We start from the raw sequence: 22,297 nt of genomic DNA on the forward strand, positions 1-22,297 counted from the left end.
CAAATTATTTAGTACTCTAATCATTTATTGTATTCTGAGTCATTAGTGTAGATACTAAATCATTTATTGTATTCTGAGTCATTAGTGTAGATACTAAATCATTTATTGTATTCTGAGTCATTAGTGTAGATACTAAATCATTTATTGTAGAGCCTGAATTATTTATGGTAGATTCTATTCTAATCATAGAGTGTAGATATTAAGATAATAATTCATAGTAGATACTGAATCCTTCATAATTCTGAAACATGTAGTGTAAATACTGAATTATTTATAGTAGTTTCTGAATCACAGGTCTTAAAACAAAAAAAGCCTAGGGTTCAAGCATTAAATTAGTAACAAAACATTTACTAGGTTTAATTGATCGACATACTCTGAGGTAGAAACATAGTACCATTAAATCCTGGATGAACCACACAAGTCCTGTCTCTGTTCTTAAGCACCTTTTGCGAGATATTTTGAAATATTTTTTATTAATATTGGGAAATAAAATGTAATTTCCCCATCTATAAATACAATCCTATTGACAGTGCTCTATGTAGCTTTATCCATCAGCATGTACAGTTCATAATAACACATTATACCATTTCAAATTGTAAGCTGAGCACACTGCATTTGGTAAATTCAAGAGAAAAGAAAAGACAGAAGAATCCTCATCAAATGAAACATTAAGTGCTGAAAAATGTATAGACTAAGGCCGGCACAGCCTGAAAGCATCAGAATTGGTCTGAGGAGGACTTGAAGGGGTATTTCCACTAAACCACATTAGTCCATAGATTAGCTGGAATACCTGATAAATACACTGAGGTGGCATAAAGACTCACTCTAATATTGCTCATTGTACATTACAGGCCAATATGCCACACCTGCATCTAAGTGTTTGGTGTTTGGTGACTTCTTAAGGTCTCTTTGTTTTTTCTTTGTAGCTGTTGTCGAGAAGTCAGCGGCAGAACATCCTGAAGCTTTGACTGAACGTTGAGGCAGTTTCCTTGCAGGTGACGAGGCAAGCCATCAGGGTCTGGCTACAATATATGGCTCGGAACATCCTGTCGTGAAGTGTGACGGACGATCCAGTGGTTGTGATTGATTTGAGTGTCCTCAGCAGCATAGTAGATGTCCTGTAATGCCAATTAACCAGGCACACGAAAACCAGCACCTTTGAAAGGAAGAGCCTACGTGCAGCCATGTTCGTCTTTGTAGGCCGCCTACTTTCACTGGGATTACTACCTGTATATAGGTATATACCAATAAGGAAAACAAAACAGTAAGAAAGAGAATAAAAGTATTACATGGGCGATATCACCTAAGTAGGTAGCAGTGGCACTGAAGAAATATTACCCACCTAAAAAATACAAATTCAAGTGCAACCCAATGCTTATCACACCGTATAAGTAAGTAAATTAATAACGAGTCCTCCCGATAAGAAGGCTTTGAATTAAAAGTACTTCGGACCGGAGCGGTCTGGGCTGAGAAGCTGTGTATTTTGTTCGTTCTTGTCACTGGGATACCTCCAAGTACATGTTTTGAGGCAGAGGTGAAAGTGAAGGGTTCTAGCTGTCCTCTATGAGTTTGGCCAGGTTGTCCCTCAGCTCCGTCAGCTCAAAGATCTTGCCGTCCAGAATCTCCAGCAGCGTTTTGAGGCTCTTGCGGAAGTTCTCCTGCTCCACATGGCTGGCCTCCAGGCGCTGTTCCACGTCTGCTAACTGCTCCTCCAGCTCCTTGTTTCGAGAGTCTGTAGCCTAGAAGGAGTCGGTGGATAAAAAGGTGCTGTAATACAAGTGTATACCTCTGAAAAAATGGTTCTTTAGGCAAAGTAAGGAATTCTTTAGATTGAATATGCCAGGAATATAGTTACTGAAAGCAATACATAAAGCTGTTTTGGCCAAAAAAATAGTCTGACTTTATTGTTATTTTGGCCAAAACATAAATTGTTGCTATGAATTTACTGTATTTTATTTTAGAATATAATTTTATGACATTTTGCATTATATATTAAATGAATTAGGGATGCAGCAATCTTGGAATTGCTTATCTGAGATGAACACATCTTCTTTTGAATAGTAAGGTAGGATTGTGTCCAAAACCACATACCACTATATCACTTTACTGCACACACACTGCACTGTTTCTTCTTCTATAGCATCGCTCAACAAACAATTTGCAGCACCTTATTTTTTAAGAGTGTAGTATGCGGATTTGGACGCAGTGTAGCTGTGCCAGAACCTGCCCCTACCTCTAGCTTGCGTTCAAGTGCGTCTTTCTGTGACTGCAGCTGCTTGCCGTTTTCCACTTCCTCTCTCAAACGCTCCATTTCCTGTGAAAGGGGGAAAATTACTGCTCCATTACTGTTTATTAGAACTGATGTAAGAGGTAATGAAAAATGAAGGTGTAATGTAGCACTGGTACCTCTTCTTTAGCCTTCAGTGTGGCCTCCAGCTCCTCTATAGTTTGGTTGAGCTCTGTTTTCTGAGACTTGATCACATTGGCTTGACTGCTTTGGCTCTCCAGTTCTGACACCTGAAGGACCATGCGACACCAAGGATCAGTGTTAGAGAGACCAGTATTGGGTTTGTCACTGGCTAGGTTTCAGTTTGACCAGCTGTAATGGCAACAGAGGCTAAGAACTGATGGAAGGGCTACTGTAGCACACGTCACAGATATTTCTAATGATGGTTACAGGAAGAATTTGTCACAGCACAGCACACAGTGGGGCTGGGGTAAATGGGGTATAGCCCAAATTTAAATTCCCCAGTGTCCCTTACAACTTACAAGACTTAAAAGATCTACTGCTAACATCTGAACTTGGTGCCAGATACCACAGGACACCTTCAGAGGTCTTGCAGAGTCAATGCCTGGTGGGTCTAAGATGTTTTGGTGGCACATGGGAAACCAACAGTATATTAGACATGTAATCAGAAGACCTCTGAAGGTTTGGCTCATGAACCTTATGGAGATCCTTTAAGTCCTGTGTGTTGTGAGATGGGGCCTCCATGGATCACATCAATAATCAACGATCCTGTTGCTGGTTTACCAGTTGTCCTTCCTTGGACCTCTTTTGGTAGGTGCTGACTACTGCATACTGGGACCTGTACCCCACAAGACCTGTCTAATGTTTTGGAGATGCTCTGACCCAATCATATAGCCATCAAAATCTGGCCCCACCTTCAATAACTGACTGATCACCTGCTGCCTTATATATACGCCCCTTGACAGGTGTCATTGTAACCCAATAATTAATGTTGTTCTCTTCACCTGTCAGTGAAGAGTTTCCATATATTGGCTGATCAGTTCAGTTTGGGATAGCATGGTGGATTTTTGGTGTTTCATAGTTGATGTTTTGAGTTTTAGAAGGTTTTAATTATACTACAGTCACTAAAGCAGGTTAGACAGGTGCCTTTTTGTGACTGGCATCGAGAAAACACAATCCTATCTGTCTGGATGGATTCTATGTAATCGCACTGTCAGGTTGACTGTTAACCTTTCATTGTCGCGTCTTATCTTGTCATCACACTGCTTCTCACCCTTTTATGAAGCCTCTCAGCCTCCTCCTGATAAGCCGCCAGCTGCTGTTTCCACTGCTTGACGTTTGCCGTGGACTCCAGCAGTGCTGCCGTTAGCTTAGCATTGTTGCTCTTCAGGGCTGCTAGCTCTGCCTCCCAGTGCTTGTTGGTAGTCGGGCTTTACGACAAACATAATGAAAAAATAAAGACAGATCAGTGCTAGGCAAAAGAAAGTGAGAAAATACCAGTTGGCAAATACCATAATTTACAGTGTTAATACTAAAATGCTCAATGCAGTTTGGACAAATTCCCCCTGTGTAACCCATAATCTGTGCCTTTGTTAATAAAATAGCTGATTTTACATAAGTAATGCCAGAGTGAACACTAAAATACCCAGCCAGCATAGAGCCACACAGTAACTTCACATGGTAAACCCTTCAAATTACTGCATATTACTGACACAGCACAGCTGATTCAATGACATGGACTTGATTGCATGGGCCAATCACAATCCAACTGCCAATGGTAAAAAGCTAAAATGAGTATAATAAGTTGATTCAACTCAAAATATGGAAAATGATCAAAACATTTTAAAGTTGAGTCATATGTGATACAGTTTAAGGAAATGGTGTAAAAATGAATTCCTGCTGAAATCCAGCTCAAGACCATCTGTAAGCTGTAAACAGGTGTAAGATGTTCCTTGATGGTCAAGGAAGTTAAAACGTTGGTCATCCAGATGAAAACCTTGGTCATGCTGGTCAACCAGCTGGGTCAATATGGTCATGCTGATAGACAAGCTTCTAGACTAGTTGGTTGACTAGCTTGTTCTGGTTGTTCACACATAAACCATCTAAGCTATCTAGCTGGTCAAGAGCTAACTAAAAAAATGGATTTAGAAGATTTAAAGATAAAAGCAGGGGTGTGGTGATTCCAATGTATGTTAAGTTTGTAATTCTAGCTCAGTTTTTCACACCACAGTGATAATCCAACATCAGAATATGTAGATCAGTGATTACCATCGCCTCAGGGTAGACAAGAAAATATCTCCTACAAGTGCTGAAACCTTCCTCTACTTGAGATCATATATCTAAGAGAAAAATAGGCATAGTTACTCTCGTGGCACTGAAGCGCAAAGAGGGCATAGAGAGGCTACTTGAGGCCGCATGTAATTACAATGCCATTCTGTCTCACTGCAAGCGCTGTTTAATTTGAGATGTCTGTCAAAGACGATGTGTGCTTTAGCCACTCGAGCACATTCGAGAGCATCACCGTTAAAGGAGCTGCCTAACAAATCCTGCTGAGTGGAAATATCCAGTCAACAGAGTGAATTTTCACAGGTTCAGCAAATTCTGACACCATGGCTCCATACATGCCGTAGTGAATACTAGAAGTGCTAACAGTTCAGGTTTAAACGCTAGAAAAGACACTTCATCACTGCGCTCTGTCAAAGTCTGTCCAACGTTTGGTTCTTTAATTTAGCCAGGCAGCTAACAAGCAATGAAATGAGAACCAATGAGCATCATGTTACCATTTAACCTAATTATCACACACTTGCCTCAAACTGTCAGTATACTTATGCATGTGATTAGAGGCTACTATGACTATTGTGATACAGAGGCTACCATGACTATTAGAATTAGGCCTTGAGTTTGAGCCATAAATACTCTGTCAAAACAATTAGGAAAAAACTATAATTATATATATAATATAATAATGCTAATTTCTTACTAGCCCATCAATTGAATTTTAGTAGTATTGCTGTGTTAAGCTAACAGCAATGCACATGCAAATTGTAGGTCATTTTACATTTACAACAGACATTTAAAGCTTGTATTTAAAGCATTCAACAAACATATTAGCATACATGTGATCTTGTTTGATGCTGTTGTAGAGCATTCACAAGTTAGGTACCTCTGTCTTCCAGAAAGACTAGAGTACCATTACTTTCTCTCAAAAGTGGTTCAAACCAGGTTCCCCAGTGTCAAATCAGGTTGATTCAGGTAATTATTCTGACACAAAAGGCCTTTATGCCAGCTTCTTGAGGCCATACCCGTGGGAGATATCACAAAAAAAAACATTCTGATCAGATAATAATTCTGCTGTTTCAAAATGTGCTACTTTTGATCCCATTTAAAACTAACTTTGCGAGAAGTCAGTTCTCTGAAGTCCTGGAAGGCCCTGGGGCAGTGGTGGCTCAGTGGTTAGAGCACCAGGCTATTGCTGACAGGGTTGTGGGTACCTGTGCTCGGCAAGCTGCTACTGTTGGGCTCATGAGCATGGCCCTTCGCCCTCTCTGCTCACCAGACACTGAAGCAACGGCTGCCCATCACGCCGGGCATGTGTGCTTACTGTCATTGTGTGTGTTTGATCACTAGTGTGTATGTGTGTGTTCACTGCATGTATGGGTTTAATGGTGAATATGATTGATTTTTTCCGTTTTTAAGCATTTATTTATAAACTCAATGCTAGTCTGAGGCAAGTGTGTCTTGATTTGTGTAAGTTTGTGTAATGCTTACTGGTGGGATAGAAGCTTATATCACTGTAACAAAAGATGCTAAAGAAGCAAACTTTGTTGAAGAGTGTCTTCACTGATTGGCGTTGCATTTGGGGTAATTGTGGGAAGGATATTGTGTCATTTTGATTTTATGCCAAAATAATCATAAAAAAAAAAAACCTGAATCCTCCATTCAGTGAAACGGGAGATAAGTGGGCCACAGGTTTAAAGCATGGGCAGAAGCATTGAGATGCTGCCATCGAAATGGATTACAGCCCACAGAAACCCCCTCGCATCCTCCACAGTGAGTGAGTGGCTTCTTGTGTTGCGTTTTCCCCCCCGGCACGTCTCCTCATCCCTTCTCCTCTCAGCCACCCACCAGCCAGAGCGTAACACAGGCTGCCTCTTCAGACTCCAGCACGCTAAACGCCCACACCGCAGCCCACAAGGAGCCACGCTAATTCCTTTTCATCTCCCACCACACCGCCACCTCTCCACTGACGTCAGCGCCACCTCTCTCTCTCTCTCTCTCTCTCTTTCTCTGTCACACGCCACTACAACTGACAGCAGCGCCTCAGCCCACACTCCAACACCTACTGCAGCCACAAGCCTATAAAGCTTCCTCACACCAGCAGAGACACAGCAGACTCAACCTGGCTGAGAGATACTCACACAGAGAGAGAGAGAGAGAGAGAGAGAGAGAGAGAGAGAGAGAGAGAGAGAGAGAGAAAGAAGGGAATGAAGAACAGTGAGAAGGACAGGTATAGGAGTATAGAGAGAGACAGAGAGAGAAAAGAGAGAGAAGAGACAGAGAGAGATGGGCAGATATAAAGGATGAGAGAGAAAGATGGAGAGAAAATTTAGTGAAGAGAGAAAGTGAGAAAGAGAAAGAGAGAGACTGAAAAAGAGGCTGTGAGAAAGAGACAGGAAAAAGGAACAGAGAGAAGGCCAGAGACGAAAGAGAGAAAAAGAGAAAGGATGGAGAAAGAGGATGGAGAGGGACAGAGAAAGTGAGAGAGAGAGAGAGAGAGAGAGAGAGAGAGAGAAAGTAAAGAGAAAGAGAAAAAAACAACGTGAGGCCCACAGAGAGAGAGGCAGCAAAGTGACAGAGAGGGTGAAAGAGAGAGAGAGAGAGAGAGAGAGAGAGAGAGAGCGAGAGAGACAGACAGACAGATAGACAAACAGACAGACAGAGGAAGAGAAGGGGGGGGGCAGAAAAAGAAAGACAGTGTGATGGAGAGTCTTGTAGTGAAAATGGGGAGAGAGAGAGAAGGACAGAGATTCTACTGAAAGCAGAACAGGTGAACCCGTTAAATGACCTCATCTTTGGTAAGTAATAAAACATTTCATTTTTATAATATTTCTCTGGTTGATTGGATTATTCATAATAACAATTTTAGAAAGTAATCTCAAATTATTAATATTAATTAAACAATAATGTTTCTGTTCTTTTTTTTAGAGAGCCGTTAGTGGTATGAATAAACTATGATCATCAGTTTGTCAACAACAAAAACATTGATTTGTTTGTTCGTTTATTTAGTTGTTTGTTTGCTTGTTAGTTGGTTAGTTAACATGATTAAGAGTCAGAACTTTATTGAATTGTTGTTTTTTTATTTAATGACTTAATATAATTTGATTCTTCAAAAAAGAGAGTCCAGTCTGCAGCTGGACAAAGGAAGTCAGTGTAGGGGTCATGTGACTTGGTGATGCTGTTATTAGGAAATAAATGCCAGTGTTTGATCTGAAAATACCCTGTTCACACTTCAGTGTTGTTCTAACTGCATATAGTAATACGAACACAATCATCTCGACAAAATCATCTCTTTGCATATCCCAGCTTGGAAAGCCAGGATCACCATGGAGCAGAAAGTGTTAACCCTTTACACCTTGTACGTACACTTCACTTTATCACTCTTATAGCTACATTACTATCATATTTAATGTTAACTTATAGGCCCTTAGATAGAACCCAGTGAGGCTCCACAAAGTAGATTCTGCGATAGGGATAATAACTGAAAATGTTCCACGCTTCAAGGTCCACTTTCAAAAGGTTGACTACGACTTCACTGCAACTTCAATTTTATCTAACATAATCCTTTGAAATATTGTTTGTATTGTATAGTTCCATTGTTCTTGGTTGTTCCTGAGGAACCACACCATTATTAATTTGTTCTTGCATAGACTGCTAAGTTTAAAATGTATAACTGTGTCTGTTGACTTAGGACACGCTTTGGAAGATGGATAAAACTGACGTCCTGCATTCTTTGTTTAGACATTGTTTATTAAATTCTATACAGCATGTCTGAATTTCACATGTAAACATTTGAAATAAACTTGGCATTAACTGTGGACTTGTATTCATGTATTCATTCCTGCACCTCCATAATAAACTGTATTAGACCAGTTGTGGAAACCAGCAACATGAAATGAGAGTTTAGATAAATGCCCATCTGAACCAGTTCAGTGAATTCTCTGAGGCGCACCATAAATTAATCAATAAACAATCACCCCCACCAGTTACATCACTGTCCCTGCCTGTCCACGCACCAGCCTAGCACATTACACTGCCAGGCTTGCAGTGTACCCATCCATATCTGCCAATAGACCACTATCATGTTCTGCTATTCATCTGAAAAAGGTCTGTGCATCTCCACACTCTGAACACCACCTAAACAGTACTTGCTCCAGCTTTCACCATTCAGCTAATGCAACAGACCGTCAACGTGACTCTCATGTGCTGCATAAGTGAATGTGTGAAGAGTAAATTTACCACACACTCAGTGAGTGAATGCACCCTATGACTAGAGGCACACTCACACCAAGAAATAGTGCAGTTTTATGCTAATTAGTTCAGTTTATGCTTAGTAGCTCAGCGCTATTACTATTCAGAAAAAAAAATCAGCTGTAGATAATTTAGTAGCTGAGATAAAACTAATCAAACATCATTTTCATATATCAGTCAATGCTATGTTGACTTTATACCTTAAAGGGCCTGAATGTGGGCACATGCTTCAACTCACCCTCAAGAAGCATAAATGCTATATTAGTATGCTAATTATCGAATAATTCCTAGTGGATCCTAAATAAACTAGACAGTATCACTGCTGATACTGAATAAATTATAGTAGATCATTGTAATAAAAAAAAAATCATTGTAAACACATCATGGATTCATAATAATGAGTAATTAAACTGAATAATTTATTGTGAATATTAAATTTTTCATAGTGGCTTGTAAATAATTCACAATAGAAACTGAATAATTCATAATAGAAACTAAATAATTCATAGTTGTTTCTAAATCATTTATTATACACACTACATAATTCATAGTGTCTTCTGAATAACACATAATAGAAACAAAATATTTCATAATGGATTCATAGTAGACACTGAAGAATTCATGGTGGTTTCTGAACAATTCATAGTAGATACTGAATCATTTAAACAGGATACTGGAAAATCCATATTATATACTGAATATTTCTGAATAAAACGTCTAGGTTTCAAGGGGTTGAAGGGTGAAAGGGGAATAAGATGTCAACAGAATCATTCAGGGTCATTGCTCAGTTTTAGAGGAACATATCAAGTCAGATTTGGTCACAACAGTCTTGAAAGGAACTAGATGTCCTTAGAGGTCAATAGCTTGAAAAGTTACATCACATGTAGCTATTACAAACTGAGGAGGAGCCTTTGGCCTAAAACCTTTTTTTAAATACAACCAGAAATAGATACAGGGATATATGGCAAAATAGTGCCCAATTTATTTATTTATATTAGTCTTGCCACTATTTTATATGACATAAAAACAATCAGAAGACATGTAGATGTACTAGTCATTTAGTAAATCATAAATAATAATACAGCAGAAACTACCTATCAGCACCACTGTAAAAATATTTAGAATATTAAAGAATTTACAAGAGCCTGAGAAATGGGGGGGGGGGGGGGGTGCGATATTTAATTAATTCAGAAAATAAAACTCTTTCCAGAAAGGTTTACAGATATGCATCGTCATTCCAAAAATACAATATGAAACATTCCAACAGTCACAAAGTCACAAAACATTTACAGTCCTCCAAAACAAACACACCATCCCTGCAGGACTGGGCATTGGAACTGCATATCAAGAACAAAACAGCTGAGTAAGTAGTTCAATCAAACCTGCTAATGTTGCTAACAGTGAACACTGAACTGCCACCCATTAGAACGATGAAATGACATCATGCTATCAGCTGGCTAGTGGCTTGTTTTTACAGTTAGCTACAGTAGGGTGCTTAGTCGAGCTATTCCTTTAAAATGTACAAAGACAGGCCTAAAGAGAGTCCTTTTAAGTGGCTACAGAACATCAGAGGGATGCAATGTTTTCGCAGTCATTAAAGAAATCAGTTACTTTAAAAATATGCATATAGAAACGCTGCAAATCCTGCAACGTCAAAACACCGCCTGTGTGCTGCGTGCTTCAGCAAAACATGAATGTCCACAAAGTGCACAACAGCTTTTATCAGAAGGAGCAGACCCCACATGCTTTAAACACGTGTCTGAAAAAAAAAGATAGAAAATAAGACATTTAATCCTGAAGAAACAGACTCTGGTCATACTGTGTGACCAATGAGGCATCGCTGAGTCAACGCTTTGACTTATTACACGGGATGCGCACAAACAGATGATGCCTACTCCGACCTAATCAACAAAGTCTGCTCAGCATGAGGAATGCATCATTTGGCTAGGAATGTTTTGGCATTCGTAAAAATGCTAGAGATCCCACAGAGAGCCTGTGTTTCATTTTCCAATCTAAACAGTAAACAGTGAATGTTAAACGTAAAAAAATTGAATCCTTACGCTGTTTTTTTATGTTTTTATATGAAAAACAGCCAGAATTAATCGTTTTAACTGTCACTACATTTAATTATTGTAATTAAGCGTTATTTGGCAAGATCTGTACTTTTTGTTATGAGCGTTAATAGAAGAGAATACTTGTGCTCTCCAAGTACTCGCCACAAATCTCGAAGTCCCTGAGATTGTTCTTTTTCTCTCGTGCCAATCAGCCAATCAACCAATCAGCTTGTTTTGGTTGAATTTTTTCATTCCAATTTTTCTCCCAATTACGGTAGAGCCAAAAAACCCACCCGTCCCTAGGTCCCTCTAGCAATAGCAATGCTCCCAACACTAGGAAGGGAAGGGTTTAGCACGGATACATGTGAAACCAGGCACCGCTTCATTTTGTCGGGTAGCCAATAAGCTCCGATGAAAGCACCGGGTCCCCAGCTCCGCCGCATCAGCTAACACACTGCTATCTGGACAAAGTGTGATTCTAACTGCAGCCTGAATAAGGTGGCTATCCATTGGCTTTGTATTGCAAACTGGCTATTTTTGCAGCTTAGCTGTCAAATACTAACCACATCGATCCAAGACTGAATGGTACGTTTTGTCTAACTTTCACAATGTTTGCTTAGTACATTAAACTGCTTTATGAAAATGTTTTGTGTTATGAGCTCTTTAAATGCAGAAAAAAAAAAAAAAAAATGTGGTCTCTAAATAGCTATCTGGCAGACAGCTGCAGTGTGGGTGTAGCAGGCGGCTCAGGCCGCTGTACATTAGTGTCCTCTTATCCAAAGACTGTCAGTGTTTTTCAAGTGGCGATCGAGAGCTAAACCACATTAAGCTGAGATGATGTAAGGTGCCTCGCCTGCGCTTTCGGAAAGCCGTGTTGGGCAGTTGAGCAGACTGAACCGAACACATGAGTAACAACACGTGGACTCAGATCAAGTGGGCGTTGAGGGCTGTGAAAGCTCCTCTTGTAGTCACAACGCCAAGCTGTTAGTTTTCTGTAGTGCACACTCAAACACTGCAGAGTACAGGTGCTGGCGCTATAGTTACCTGTGCGCGAGTGACGGGGTGGTGGGAGACAGATCGGACTGCAGCTCTGAATTTGGCGACGCGTCAGACAAGGTGACATCATCGCCTGTGCCGTTCACCCGGCAGAGGTCAGCAGTGACGGGAGGGGTCAGAGGTGAATGAATATCAGCAGGTGATTCCTGTAAAGCAGCAAAGAAACTCAGAAACTCAGAAACTCACTGGCCCAATAGACCTGAGTCACCTTCATGAGTCACAGGTCAACAAGGTGTCTAATCTGTCATAGCATTCTTGGTAAATCAGTAGTCATATCAACACTTCCACAGTAATATACACTATACTAATAGTGGGCAGGGCCTCCCTTTGCTATCAGAACAGCTTCAGTTCTTCATGGTATGAATTCCACACGACTTCAAGCTGAGGCCTTTTATGCTGTGAATCTGTTGAAGGTGTTCTGTTGGATTCAGTAGCCATTCGATGATGGGTAAATAATGGCCATATAGAGAGGCCACTATTTACAATAGGCTGTGGTATTCATACGATGACATAGTGTGACAAGAAAATTCTCCCCGCACCATTATGCCACCTCCACCAGCCTGGACTGTTGACACAAGGCAAGCTGGGTCCATGGGTTTAAGCTAATGGCTAATGGCGTTTTTCAGTCTTTAACTGAGCAGTTTTGGTTTGCCTGTATCTACTGCAGCCTCAGCTTTCTGTTCTTGGCTGAAAGTAGTGGAACCCAACGTGGTCTCCTGCTATTGTATCTCCTGCATGCGTTTTTCTCGCTACAATTGTACAAAGTGTTTCATGTTTTATTATTAAGAGCTATATCAGTCCTATTTGATTGGTTTAGGGCATCAAGTACTAAACAAAGTTGTTGATCATTTGTTACCATATTGGCCACCCCTGCATTGCATACATACTACATAATCCAATCATGTATTAATTGTCAGCCTTTTTTGGGTATTTTAATCCATTCCTAGTTAATACAAATCATGTTCATTTGGTTGATGAAGAAACTGCTTATTCAGGGCCTGCCATAACAGCAACACAGTCCTATTTTCTTATGTCTAGCTGTAACACCAGCAGTTGTATTTGTGCCTTTTCTGTGATTGCCAAAGCATAACATGGAGGAATCCCTGTTACTGCCTCTGGGAAATCCTCTCGCTCACTATTGTGACTGTACTGATAACAACAAATACTTAACAGGAAATTACTGCAGAGGCACAGCAATTACCGGTTTGAGCTGTCCAATTGCACAATAACAATCAATAACAATGCATCACTTAGGCTTACGTTTGGGATTAAGCAGAGAAAAGCCATTTGAAAAATGAATCAACTACTGCGAGGTTTTTGCTCAACGGCATAACCGTTAATTAATACAACTTCATAACTACTTGCTGGAGTGCAAAGCCCTGGGGATGTTCTGTCTTACATTTAGAAGGAAATTTAACTCTCAAGGAATGAACACTGCATGTTAAAAGCACTGCAGAGATATTAGAGTGAGGTGAAGGAACTCATGCACACCTGAGAAGGAGAGCTGGCCATCTCCATCTTCTCTAAAGACTTCTCCTTCGCTAGGCGAGCTGCTTCCTTATACTCCGCAAACTTGTCTGCAAACTGAGGAGAGATGGAGAAAGTTTATCATTTTAAACATCATGCAAGAACATTGACTAGTAGTAGCATCCCTGTCCTACATAGTCTTCAACTCTTAACCCTGGATAAACCAGGTTCCAGACTGTGTCTTAAGATCATGTTGTCTTCTCTTCATTCCACCCTTGAAGCTAAAAGAGTTTTTCATTTTTCACATGATTATAATTGAATTATTAATTATTGTTTTGATAGGTTTTTGATATAGACTATATGCCCAAATGTTTGCAGACACCACTTGTGATAAATGCATTCAGCTACTTTGTCAGTTCATGTTGTACTAATTGCTTGTCTTGTCCCTGTAGAGAAGTTTGGCCACTAGAAAAGGACAGATAAACATGAACCTATTATCTGATTAACTATTATGACAACTGAAAGTAGTATACGACCTATATTATTTGTAATCGACTAAAATGACAATTTCATTCATTGATTAAAAAAAAAAAAAATTAAATAATGATAAAATATTACTTATTAATTTATTGTTTTATTGTACTATTTTATGTGCGACTACCATTTGCACATCACCTTTTACAAATGTACGGCTTGTGCTGTGCACACTATTAGTCCAAACGTTTGTGGACACTTCTTTATCAAGTGTTTCTTCTGAATTCAAGGGGTGTTTTGGCCCATTTTTGCTACAGTAGCACTAGTAACACTAAATGGTACACTAGAGTAAGGTCAGGTGCTAATGCTGGATATTGGATATCCTTTTCTATGGCATAATTTTAAAAATGTGTCAGCAATGGGTGCACCTTAAAGTAGCTGGACTCTTCTTTCTTTCTATCTACTGTTTTTATTATTATTATTAGTAGTAGTAGTAGTAGTATGATTAAGTCTGGCACCTGAATAACAGTATGGCCAGAAAAAACAATAACAGTAGGAGAATAATGTGAACAGTGAAGGAATCACAGTTCACAGTGTTTGTGCACATTTAGCAGCAAAACTGTCAGAGGCACATGGCTTGCATGTCTGCACACGCCCAATCCCTTTAGGATATCCAAGTGCCTGGTGTGGACACACACACAGACACACACATATGGACAAGCTTTGCACGTATTTAGAAAGGTCATTTCAGTTCAGATGCTCCTGTCTCGCTGTAAGAACGCAACAGAAGGGGCAAAGGGGGCAGGCTCAGTTATACTGCAGCATGTCGAAACTGAGAGTGAGAGAGGAAGCTGCGACAGTAACTAACCCCTAGAATTCACAGAAAGTATCATCTCAGAATGTTTCCTGATTCAAGCAGAGAAACTCGGTTGGAGGTGCAGATTCTACACCTTCAATTAATACCATAATCGTGGACCTCGTTATAACAGTGGATAATTTATTATGATGGAATTTGGTGAACATCTGTTATTGTGTGTTCAAGTCTTGTTTGTTTACATAAGATCAAGATCTGGTCAAAATGAACAGACATAAGTTGGAAGTGAAGACTCAAACATGTCCATAAAGAATAGAATGTAAATGTAATTTCTATATATGTCATGAATTTTATAATTAATAATATCATTACATACGACAGGAAAGCAAAAATTCCTCCTCTAGATGTAAAGGTTACCAATTACAATCACTGGGGAAATACTGCATATTTTGCAGTGAAGTCAGGACCACATGCCCTGCATGAGTGTACATGCCCTTTTAGGACTTGCTTGCTTGGTGTGAATGCACACATAAGAAAAGACTGAGCATGCATTTAGAGGGTCATTTCTATTCAGCTGCTGCTGCTGCTGCTGCCTCACTGTAGGAGAGAATGTAAGGGGGTTAAGCAGTCCTAGTTATTCTGTAGCGCTCCAGTGTCAAAAAATTTGACATACGATTTACATGTAATTAACTCTGAGAGATCTAAATCACCTCCTGTAGCTGAATTAGGGAGAGTATTTTGGAATGAATACTGGATAAAGAAAGAACAGAGGTGTGGGAAAATATTGATATTTAGAAGTATTGCAATATTATGTTTTGCAATAGTATATTGATTCTCAAAAACACTGTATTATAATTATTATAATTAATAGTTAATAGAAGGGAAATGTTTCTTCTACTCAGATTTTATACATATGATGGTGTGTTTTCACACCATGAGTTTCCTTTAAAAATCCCAATATATCGTCTTGCTTACAGTATCGCAGTACATTGAATCGTAAGCCCTGTATAGTGATACGTATTATATCCCCATGTTCCTGCCAATCCACAGCCCTATGAAAGTGGGTGCTTTACGTCCTACCAGGGATACAGGAAGTGGGGTGCTGAGGGGCCTACAGCATCTCCAGATTACAAAACTGTTTAACTGCAGAAATGTTTACAGAATTGTTTAACAGTACCAATACAAGGACTTACGTACAAACTGGTGGGGCTATTCTTTGGTAAAAGAAGTTTGTAATAACACTTGCAGCCTGCTGACAAACGTCCTTAAACAACTGCAAGAACCTCACTGGATTCCTTTACACCTGCAAGAACCTTAAGCTCCATGTTCATGGAGGAAGCCTTTTTCTCAAGCACTACTGGGTGTTCCTTAAAGAACATATATGCCCAAAAATGTTTATTTTAAGCATTTGCTTTTATTTATTATTCATTATTTAAATGAATGCATTCTATATTTACCATATCAATACTGTCATACAAAAAATGTGTATCTGCTTTTTTGCCAATTTTTACTTTTTTGCATAATTTGAATTTTGCAGTTGTTCTGTACACTGTGTCAAATTTAATGATGAAATATTCCAAAATGACCTGGAATAAAATCTTTATTTTACACTGACGTCACTGACTGAAGTTACAAAGTTGTTTCCTTCTCCTGTAAAGTAGCCATCTTGGAGATGAAAAAAAAAAGTTTTTGCGTAACAGTGACAATTTATATTTAAAATAAATAATTCTTAAAGAATATCATCAAAAAGTGTGTTTATGCATTGCTAGTTTATGTTCTTAGTCATACTGAACACAATCCATGGTGTGATATCCCTCTTTGATTAAAGTGTAATACAACTTCTAAACATTCATACACTCAAAAAGTGCCGCTAAGCACTGTGAAAACCTCTGATATTCAGTTACATCACAGTGCACCACAGCCATGCCCTTATCATATCAGAGCATGTTTCCCTCCTCTTCTCACCACCCCCCACCAAGCATCGAGTGAAAGCACCAGCCATCACCTCTGGTCCCGGCTGCACGTACAGGCTCAAATATGATCCAGTTCCTAGTATAACAGCCCCAACCACCCCCACCCCGCTCCTGTGCCTCCTCTACTAGCAAGACTCCGTCCCCCTCCTTCAATGTGGGTGGCTGGAGGTGCTGCAGGAGGCGAGTGGTCCTGCATGACTGCTGACTATGAAAATGCACTCTAAGAAGTTTCAGACCATACTGGATTAGGTGATTCCTTAAGGAATCTTCCAGAAGGCTTTCTAGGGGGTCCTTCAAGGGTTCAAATGTGGAAAGCTGAGGAACCCTGAAATGTGCCTTGGGTGTCCGTTTATTTTATTATATAGAGACAATTATTCCAATAAAGGCAGGATCAACTCTTTTTTAATACTCTTGATTTCAGGAGAAACAAAAGTGTCCCAATACTTTTGTCCCTACAGCATATCTGCTTACAATTCCTGCACTCCACCTCAAAACACCTTTCCGCATTCTTTTCCTCACACCTTTTACACTCAGATGTGTGATGAGTGTGTGTATGCTTAGTGTGAAACAAAACTGTCGATCATGTGAACATTATGGAGAACAGACTGGTTCTGCGTGGAGACTCTCTGATGCAAACAAAAGAGTGAATAGCGAGGGAGGAAGAGAGAACTTGAAGGAATTTGACAGGAAAGGAGTTGTGCTGGTGTGAGAGAGAGAATGTGTGTATGTGTGTGTGTGTGAGAGAGAGAGAGAGAGAAAGAGAGAGAGAGGGCATGATGTCTCTCTTGCATAAGCCTCATAGTGAGGCCTTGCTAGTTTTCCACCCCCAGTGTATGACAGCGCTTAATCATAATGCAGAGGAGCGCGAGAGCACGCACAAGAGAGAGAGAGCGAGAGCTAGGAGAGAGGAGAGGACCACGCAGAAGAAGCCTCCCACGCACTGATGACTGTACAGCTGCTCATTAGGGCACAGTGTGTAGGTGTTCCCCAACTCAGAGATGCAGAGAGAAGGAGAGAGCAAAAGAGATAGAGAGATAGAGAGAGAGGAAAAAGAGAGAGAGAGAGAGAGAGAGAGAGAGCACTGTAGAGAATTCCACCCACCTTGGCCAGATGATGCTCGGAGGAGAAGCCCAGGCCGTACACCGTGTTGGCGCGGCTGTCTGCCCACTGGCCGAACTTCTGTGACGTTTTCGTGAAGCTCATGTTGGGGGTGATGGTGCTGTTTATTATAGCCTGTAGCAAATCACACAAGGAGAAGTAGAACCTCTTTAGAACCTGCTGCCGAGCAACTCAACGTCAGATCCTAAGCAGTAAAAAAAAAGGGTTCTTTCTGTGAGGAGAAGCCTGACAGGAGGTGTTCGAAGCTGCTTGTTCTCCTTGAGGCCTCAGCCAGGCCTTGGCTCTCTCCGCTAACAGAAGCTAACAGAGCTTGGGCATCATGGTGGATGGTGTCACTGTGAGAACAACCCACCCATAACGCTCATAGAAGTTTTACGACTTTTTGCAGGTGCCATTAACAGACATGATTCTCAGAGACCTCGGAGTGAAAAGGATCTGCATCTATGGTTAAAGACGATAAATTTAAAACGTCCACCCAAACGTCCACACACCTTCTTTTACCATTTTGTGGAGGTAAAACACGGTTATGAAGCCAGATGTAACCAGGTGTTTGTGAGGTTATCAGGTAGGACTAAAAAGCTAACCTACCTCAGAAGCCATATTGAGCATTACAAGACCCCCCCAATCCCATTTCAGCTAGTGGCCGGTCTCCTCATTTATAATGTCTCTGGTCAGAAGTATCCCAGAGCGTGAAGAAAACACTGATGGCTCAGGACGCCAGTGAATGCAGGTATTGTGTACATTTATCTTTTAAGGTGGATCGGACAACTTCAGCTTAGATATTAGCTCAGGGCCTAGTTAAATACCTGACACAGCAACAGCAATCAGCACACAGAGCAGCCGCTAAAAGGGTTTTTAGTTAATATGTCAAAAGAGGATAGTTTAAACCACTCTTCCATCAAATGATTGTCTATTTTCTGAAGTTTCTGTCCACACTGCCCAAACCATCCAGTCTGGTTGTAGTTCTGCACTGACAATAATATTCTATTCCATTATATCCATTAGTGAAGATATACTCCCACCAGTCATTACTCTGGAAATGGTTAGAAACAAAACTATCATGGAAAATGCTCTGTTCTACTAGCGGGAGAACCTTGCTTTCTTTGGTTCTAAACCAGCACAGAACAGTGTGTCCATAACCAAGAGGAGGAGGCTAATGAACATATGTTATAAAAAAGCAAATCATAGATCATCAGCCTCACAAGCTTGAACTGCAGTTTATTTATAGTTCAATATTATTTTTATATATTTGTACATTTATATCAAACATACTACACAGTTCAAAATCTATATAAAACATCTACCAAACAAAATGAATGAGTTTGAGAAAATCGCATTAAATTGTTCGCTAAAACTACAGTGATTTTACTAGTGTTAATTAGCACACCTAAGTTGAGGGGCTGTCAGACATCCCACCCTGCAAAAGGTAAAAACTGATGCAAGCCTATTAAAGACAGACCCTAGAAAAGGAGGGTCGAGCATCAGAGGTTCTTTAAGGGTTGTGTAGTAAAAGCTATGGTAACATACAGTACATAACCATGACAACAAACATTTTGCCTGGTTAAATGGTTCTTCTCTGTAATGAAGAACCTCTTGCATATGGTTCTTTAAAGTCTTCAGTTGGCTCTCCAAACAGACCAGAGAGATTCCCCAGAAGGCCCAGATTGTTGCTCCTTCCCAATAGAGCAAAATGCAGGCCATCTGGGGTCTCTCTAAGAACCACTTCTTTAAAAAATAGGTATGTAGCACCAAATCAGGTAACACAGGTGATATGAACCAAAACCTCCTTTTAAGTTTATATAAAATCCTCTGTTGCTTAGAGTGTAGACTTTTAACACCAGAGCTGGACAGGTAAGCATTACAAAACTACAGGCAAAATGACTGATGTTCTCTATAAATAAAATGGAAAAAACAAACAATTAACCAAAAGAAACCAAAAACAAACCACAAAGGTGTCGTTTCTTTAGTTTGCTAGTGTTAAGCATATTAGCCAGTGAACTGTGTGGATCTGTTGCAGGGTTCTGTATATTTCTTTTGATTCTAATGATCAGCATGATGTGTTTTGACAGTTTTGGCGCAGTAAACACTAACATTAATGCACCTACTTGTCAAACGCTTAAGTAATTAAAGATTGTCATGTCTGTTACCCAACAGAGAATGTCTGTAAAACTTTCTAATCAGATTAGTTTTTCTTAAGTCTACTGTCACATCAGCTCACAGTTTTTTTGCTGTTCACAGACTCTATAATTGGTCCAAATTGGTCTTTTAAATTCTAAATTGACAAATAGGGGTGTATGAAAATATCGATATCCTGAAGTTTTGCCGGGTCCTGTTCCGCAACACCAGCTAACACACGCCTGTGTTGCTTATGAGTGATGAAGAGCAAAAGAGCCATCCACCCACTTGGTGAGAGCACGGCCAATTGTGCTTACTCAGACTCTGTCCACTGATGGCAAAGTAGCATGGCTCGGGAGTCGAATTTGTGACCCCCGTAACAGTTTACATGCAAAGATTAGTGGCAGACAGCTGTTTATTTTATGTGGTGTTTAAACCCCGACCATCCTCAGATCTTACTGTTCTGATTGCAGAAAAAGTAATTGCTATCTTATACTAATTATTTGCATTTGTGTTTATTTTTTATTAAAAAATTTGATTTACAAAAAAGGTTAAAAATCCCCATCTATATTCCCTTGCCCACAGTATGTCAGGACCTTGTTACCACACTCTCCCCCAGGGCAATCCCAGAGCTCCGCCCAGAGGTCCAAATAAGGACTTCCCTTCGTTTTCATGATGCACAGCACCTGGGACTGTGGCTTCTTAGGCCCAGTACACAGACTGGTAGGTGCAGTGAATTAGCCCCGCCAACCATGGTGGTCAGTGTGTTCTATGGCCTGCTCTAAGGGAAACCATCAGGAATAACTGCTCCTCGCCTCCTCTGCCGTATTTCTACCTTGCTCCTTGTTTTCCCCTTTTTGTTACTCTGTTGGTTTTCTTAGATTTTGCCCTAGCCTGTCAGAAGCTCTGCTTTGTGGGTTTGTTTGGTTTGGCCCTAGCCTGTCCAAAATATTGAATTGTAACCCCTGTATCGTGATATGTATCGCAATGCCAGGTCCTTGCCAGTACACAGCCTTGTATAATTTTGGATTTCTATTGGTCTAATTCTGTCACAATGTAAAGAACAACTGCCAAATTTACATCATGTCAAACAGTGAAACACTGTCACACTGGTCATACTGTCCACCCCTACATTAGGTGTGATTTAAAAGATGAGAAGGTCAAATTAGGTGCTAATTTAGCCTGAATTGATTGAGCTGTGAAAGCATCAACAGGATGTGAAGGATACAATACAGTGTGGTCATGTACTTTTAGGGAATCAATGGATGTAATATTGATCTGTTCACTGGACACCCTCACACAATGCACAGCTCCTACGGGAAAGATCATGCCACGGTGGTCGATCGAATTCAAGGGATGTGTGTGTGTGTGTGTGTGTGTGTGTGTGTGTGTGTGAATGTGTGCCCCTTAAATACAGTTCTCAAAGAAAGAGGCAGCTAAGAAATAGCTGAGCTTACTGGCAAGATACTTGAGCAAATGATCCTACAGTAAATTCCTCGTCTGTCTGCCACAGCGTTTCAACTGGGTGGGAATGATCCCAAGAACGACCGGCCGTAAACACTTAAGAGCCCCTACTAAATCTTAAGCCATGCTGCCTTTATAAGACAGCCAAATGTTATCGATGGAATGACCAGCATTACTGCAAGCGAATGTGTTTGTGTGGGTGTGAAGCTGAGAGCAACTCCGGAGGCGGGGAGGAGAGCAAGTAAGAAGGGGAGAGAAACAGAGAGAGAGAGAAAGAAAGAGAGAGAGAGGTAAAAGCATAAAGCAGCGAGAGAAAGATATGTGTTGGAGTCAACCTTCATGTTTTTAGTGGCAACTGCAATGGCCTTGGTTTGTGGACGTCACAATTACATTAGTGCCTCAATTTACCCGTCCACAAATTCGCTGTTGTAGCATCTATGGCAAGGCTGGACAAGCTTTACAGAATGATGGCAAGAATTACACTCAGCCTAATAAATGTAGGCTGGACTTTAGGTTCTTTACATAATGCTGAGTTTCTACACTATTCAACTACATTGGTGTATGTAACTGATGCTAGACTGGAAGACTGGAAACGATGGCACATTTGCTACCATGATAATGTTTACTCGAGTGCACGGCAATACAAATGCACACACCTATATCCTAACAGTGTGACCTTTCACACACAAGTCAATACCATGTTATGTTATAAAAAATATTAGGTACTATCCACCTACCATCCTTCCATATAGATATGCTCTGTTAGAGGGTGTCACCATAATTGGAAGAGATCAAGAGGAGAATTTCTGTGGAGCACCATTAAACCACCGCTTTCCAAAATGGGTTGGGTTGGAAAGCTAATTAGCTCTGCTCTAAATAACATTACATAGCCTGCTGGAATGTTGGGTTAGCATATCTAGCCACTTTATGATGGGTGTCCACAGCAGGAGCCGACTGCAGACTGCATTCACTCTGAATACAATCC

At 40.4% G+C, this 22,297-nt stretch overlaps 1 protein-coding gene across 2 annotated transcripts in view; it reads right to left on the reverse strand.

Moving 5' to 3' along the window:
• Positions 1-454: 454 nt before the first annotated feature.
• homer1b (homer scaffold protein 1b) overlaps positions 455-22,297 on the reverse strand; it is a 37,360-nt gene continuing 15,517 nt past the window's right edge. For both annotated transcript variants that reach the window (XM_072665197.1, XM_072665196.1), the window contains 7 exons: positions 17,716-17,847; positions 13,378-13,470; positions 11,875-12,032; positions 3,522-3,678; positions 2,407-2,517; positions 2,234-2,314; positions 455-1,739 (listed from right to left, as the gene is read on the reverse strand). In XM_072665197.1, the coding sequence (XP_072521298.1) occupies positions 1,551-1,739; positions 2,234-2,314; positions 2,407-2,517; positions 3,522-3,678; positions 11,875-12,032; positions 13,378-13,470; positions 17,716-17,847 (921 nt within the window). In that variant the 3' untranslated portion in view covers positions 455-1,550. The remainder of the gene's footprint in view (positions 1,740-2,233; positions 2,315-2,406; positions 2,518-3,521; positions 3,679-11,874; positions 12,033-13,377; positions 13,471-17,715; positions 17,848-22,297) is intronic.

Source organism: Salminus brasiliensis, chromosome 20 (assembly GCF_030463535.1).
Source record: "Salminus brasiliensis chromosome 20, fSalBra1.hap2, whole genome shotgun sequence".
NCBI classification, from domain to species: Eukaryota; Metazoa; Chordata; class Actinopteri; order Characiformes; family Bryconidae; genus Salminus; species Salminus brasiliensis.